Source organism: Oncorhynchus kisutch, linkage group LG10, assembly GCF_002021735.2.
Source record: "Oncorhynchus kisutch isolate 150728-3 linkage group LG10, Okis_V2, whole genome shotgun sequence".
NCBI classification, from domain to species: domain Eukaryota; kingdom Metazoa; phylum Chordata; class Actinopteri; order Salmoniformes; family Salmonidae; genus Oncorhynchus; species Oncorhynchus kisutch.
Window position 1 is genome coordinate 33,743,552 of NC_034183.2, and position 5,494 is coordinate 33,749,045.

Below are 5,494 nucleotides of genomic sequence, written 5' to 3' on the forward strand. Positions count from 1 at the left end.
ATGATCAGTACATAATGGGTTTGGTAGACAAGACAGTAATTACAGTTTGGAAATAGACAGAGAGAGTGTCACCAAAGTCAGACATTTGAAGACATTTCTTTTTCCTCCATTTTTGATTACAGACTTTCTTCTGGCTAAAATAACAGGCTTTGAAATGAAAGGCTGTCAAGGACCATTTCCAGTTTTTTCTGATCGCATGAAATTTGCTATTAATATCTCAATGCTCTTTAGCAGGCCTGTCTCCGGGATTGGAAATGGCTTACGCGTCCCTCATTGTGTTTTCATTCAACGTCACAAATTGGCGACCATTGATTCCTCTTATGACTGTTTTGGGACTTTTGTTTTAAGGTCCTTGTCAGACATTGTCACTGTTATTATTATGTGTGTTGCATTTATCTCAACCCCAGTGATACAAGAATGCAGTATTGTTTTTGAAGTGAAGACAAAATTTGTCTTCATTATAGAAATTTGAGCACATTGCATGTGATCTGAGAGGTACATATATGTGATTTACAGAATTTTCAGTTACTTTAAACAAGTATAATTTTTGTGACAATTCTTTTCTGCAATATGAGGTCTAGGTTACTGTAAATTGAGTGAATCAGATCTTCGTCCAATACAGATTTGGCTTGAGGCTTTAGTGGAATGTTGGTTTTGTTGTTTTGGGGTTGTTCTAGCATTAGTAAAGCTCATACCGTACCTACTACACGTGTCCCCAGGACTTCACAGATATGGAATTCAGTACTGCAGATAGGATGATATTATAAATGAATTGAACTGTATAATGAATATGTACTCTGAAAGAGAAGTGAAAAAAGAAGAAGCAAAGACAGGGTATAATTAGTGTCCTATGCCTGGGCTCATAATTCCTCCCTCCATTCTGTCTCTCCTGTCTCTCTCTCAGGCAAACGGAGGCTGGCAGGATGCTACCACCCCCTCATCAGTGACATCCCCCACAGAAGGACCCGGAAGTGTTCACTCGGACACGTCCAACTGATCCCTCCACCCTTCTCCTCCACCACCGTCCAGACAGCCCCAACCTCCACCCTCGATCATCTAGCCAGCCCCCACCCCCCACCCCCCCCCCCCCATCAGGACTGGAGGTGACACATTAGACTCGTCACAAGGCAGGAGACCTCTCTCTACGGGTGGGGACTACAGAATGAAACACCATCACCACCACCAGACAGTTCTTTACAACCAACCATGACACAGTCAGTCAGTCAGTAGCCTGAGTAGGGCTCTTTTCTTCCACCTATCTACAGCCCCCTCACTGTCTGTTTGTACAGTTTTCTTCACCATATATCCATGTTGCCTCATTGTGTGATCATCTGACTTATAACACAGTAGGAAAACAGTTACAACACGTGTATACAGTATGGCCCGTATCTTGTAGATTGAAATGCTTTTCACACTACCTCTATTGAAAATAACAAGAAAACAACAACGACAAAGGGACATCTTCTAAATAAGCTTTGTTTTTTGTTGTTGTAATTACTGGTATTGACAGTAGCTCTCAATCTCCTCTTGTCCTGTCTCAAGGCTTGTTTTTAAGGACAGTTTTGCCTTTGTGACAAGTTTCACCCTATATAATTACTTAATACACAACATAAAATAAATTCTATTAAAATTGTCCAGTGCCAAAGTTCAACACAGGAGATGAATTTGTATAATATGAATTGTGCTTGTAAATAAAACATCCCTCTGACATTTCATATGACAAATGGTTCATTACTGTATTTAATTACATTTCATGTTAGTAGAGTATCAACAGGGTGCTTTGAAAAGGAGATTCAACCTTTCCTCCTCATTCTAAGCATTCCGTTTCAGAGCTTCTACATTGGCCAATAAGACATTAAACATTTTTACTGCAAGAATGGTGGCCTATGTTTTCTGCTCATACTGAATGCAGCATAGCATGAGTGATGAACAATGCACAAGCAAACATTATGAGAGTAACAGTATGCTCCAGAATAAATGGAAGAGACTGTTTGGAAGGTCAGAAGGGAATGGATCGTGGTGATTCTAGCTACTGGAATTCTAATAAATTCACTGCTCTTGAAATATTGTTTATAGTGTGCACTGCATCCAGAGACCATTGACCTGCAGAGTTTAAAATCTACCCAGAACACTTAATCAATGAGTACATTAGCATCAATTATAATAAGCCAATATGTCTTTAAGCACAGTGACTTACAGTGATTACCCTGGGTAACACTTATATTTGTCAAAGAGAAGAAAACAGTACAGAGAACACACATTAATGATAGTTGTACTCTATTCTATACAGTCTACATATACGGAACATATGGTGTGTATACATACTGTACACACACATACACTACCATTATCACCATCAATGTACATCAGTGTTATCGTAATAGCCAAATACTGCTGGTAACCAAAATCACTTGTTTAAGTGCAACAAAAAAAAGGCATTTTCAATGTAGATTTTAATTCTGATTTTGTGGTATAATGTTGTAGTAATTGAAGACACGACTACACATGATGAAATATCTCTCAAAATTACTGTCTTTGTTTGGTGTTTTTGGTACTAGTTAGCTCTTTTATTTCCTATTTCTCAGTAGTATATTTCTGTCCATTTATTATTGTCACCCGGTTTGAATTTCTCCATTCAACCTCATCACTCATATCATCCTGTTTTTACATTTTGGTTATCAAGGTTGGTCTCTATTCACTCTTATGTTTCATTATCCTCCTAGCATATGGCGCCAGTCTAAATTACGCAAGTAAAAAATACAAAAATTGAAATTAGATTTATAAATTTTGTTGTATTTGATTTTAGCTACAGCATTTATTTACACACAAATACATATTGCCTTCATGGGCATTTTAACATATCCACCATACTATTACGTAGATACCAAAAAAATAACTACAAAAGCTTCAGCTTTATACATTGGGATCAGCTTGACCAACTCGACTTTGTTTGATTTGTAAAATTGTGTGTTAACTGAAGTACTCCTCGTGCATCTCATAGGAATGTTCAGCTACTCTTTCTGTACTCGTTTTACTCAGAACACCAAAATGCAGTCCGAACACAGTAGTGTTTGTTTATAGAAATTAAATGGAAAAGAGTAACCCTGATGACACACAGACATATGGGATATATGTTCTCACGTTGTGAATAAATACATTTGGCTACTGTTTTACTTTTCTTTCGCTTGGTTACAGGAGTTACAGTACGTTCTATTTTCTTTTCTTGCTAGCATAATGTGAATTAGCCCAAGAATGCTCTATGTATGTAGATGTGCACCTTTATTCTTGTTTTTCATTTTTTGGGGAATTGGACAGTATCCATGTTCAAAACAAAGCACCTACAGTAAATGTTTGACAGAGACAGACAGACAGACAGACAGACAGACAGACAGACAGACAGACAGACAGACAGACAGACAGACAGACAGACAGACAGACAGACAGACAGACAGACAGACAGACAGACAGACAGACAGACAGACAGACAGACAGACAGAAGGACACAGTTCCTTTCACATTACGGATATAATCCGCTCACTGGTTCACTTTGTACTTTCTAAAGCATTGACGCAAAAGCATTGCTTCTAGAAATGGGTACTGTCTTGTTAATGAAAGGTGATGTGAAAGGTTTGTGTGAACACGATCTCGTGACAGTGTTTTTAGCCCAACTAAATCCATGGTAATAGATATACACATTATATAGTATTTCAAATCATAACCAACATCTGTATAGATAACTACAGTACCACACAGCTGAATCCACCATAGACTGCATATCACAGAACTTAGCTCTTCCTTCACAAACTACATTTTATATTTGATGTACTTGTTGGAGACGTGGACGTGTACTATGATGAGTGAAGCAAAATCTTGTTCTTTTTTTGATAACTACAAATGGCTTAATTTGCTCCCACAATCTGATAGTCCAGTTGACGGACAACACATAGGTACACTATGAGTGGAGTATGTTTGAGTGGTCTTTCGATACAGATTTTAGCCATGTGGCAAGCAGAACAGTAGCTTTTGTGATGCGTTGCCTGTAAAATAAGTAAAAGTTACTCTACTTTTCACATGGCCTTTCCAGTATCATCATTATTATTGAAAGCTTCATGTAATGAGGCTTTTAGTTTTGGGATATAAAAGGGAGAGAAAAAATAACTATAAAAAAGAAAGAAGAAACTGAACAATTTGTAAAACATCAAAATGTTTTCTTTGTGGCATGTCTTTTGTTCTTTAATAAAATACCGTACTGCAGTGTTTTTGAATGTTACTTATTTTTTATAAAGATTTCAGAGTGAAATCATGGATCCTTTTCTTGACAGGTTTGACATTTTAAGATCTCTCTGCATATGTAAAAAAAAAAAAGAAAAAAAAAAAGTATAACATTGGAAACTGCAAAACTACTCCGATTTAAAACCTGTTTTCTGTGGAGAAATAAATAGCTAACAAGGTGTAGGTTTGATGGTCTCTTTCTTTGTACTGTTAATGCATATTCCAAATAAATTGTTTCTTTTGTTGCATACTTTTGTATTGTCCTCATTGGTTTTCCTTGTCACACACATACTATGGAGATTTCCAGACATTAAATTAATTTATTCAGCCGCGTCCCTTAGCTTTATAACAAAACCAAGTAGTGGGGATGCAGCTGACTGAAAAACAAATCAAGGATTGTGAATTTAAGACACATAAGACTTCAGTAACAGGGTCAGGGTCATAAGTTACTGTAGGACACAAGTTTACACGTCTCAGACTTGTCAGTCCTTCACCTCTGGATAGGATCGCACATCACACTTCAAAAACATGCTTAAGCATTGGGGGCATTTTCTCACTGTTGACATAACGCCAGAGCTGGGGTGAGCTGGAGAGGGTGTGAAGGGGACATTTTCTCAGTTTTCTAAGTGAGTGAAAGCTGTGTGCTTACAGCAAGCAGACAGACGCCCCCGGTTCCCCCTCCTAGCTCCTACCTCCCACACATAGCAGAGGGGAGGAGGGTGGGGGGATAAGGAACTAGGAAAGGTTTCCAAAACGATCAGAGAGCAGCCAAATCACAGAGCGTGACGGAGACTGTGGGAGTGACATATGCAAACATGATCAAATATAATTACATGGGGATGTCTCCTTGTTTCTATCAAAGGGTTGCTTGTCGGCTCTGTTAGGAGGATGAAAGAGAGGAACTGTTGGATGTGTACTGTATGCTTTAATATATTCACCATGGCTTTACAAACCAAAAAGGTATTGTGAGTTTAATTACTGTACGTTGCTCTCTTGAAAAGGCATAAATCCCATACTGAGTAGAAAATCAGTTGCACTTACTATTCAAGTGCTTTAATCATCAGCAAAACAACCTGGTTAATGAGTTTCACCTGTACCTTGCTGCCCATTCAAACACCTATTCATGAATTCACTGTACTGTAAGCTATCCTACTGAATGCACAGAGCAATTGGGGATGCACAGCACTCTGCACAGTGCATGTAGCAATATTATATATTCTGT

General features: G+C 38.1%; 1 protein-coding gene across 1 annotated transcript in view; it reads left to right on the forward strand.

Moving 5' to 3' along the window:
- Nucleotides 1–4,520, forward strand: part of LOC109898075 (pre-B-cell leukemia transcription factor 1) — an 85,296-nt gene extending 80,776 nt beyond the window's left edge. The window contains 1 exon segment of the mRNA XM_031833570.1: nt 905–4,520. Coding sequence (XP_031689430.1) covers nt 905–997 — 93 coding nt within the window. The 3' untranslated portion in view covers nt 998–4,520.
- The last annotated feature ends 974 nt before the right edge of the window (nt 4,521–5,494 follow it).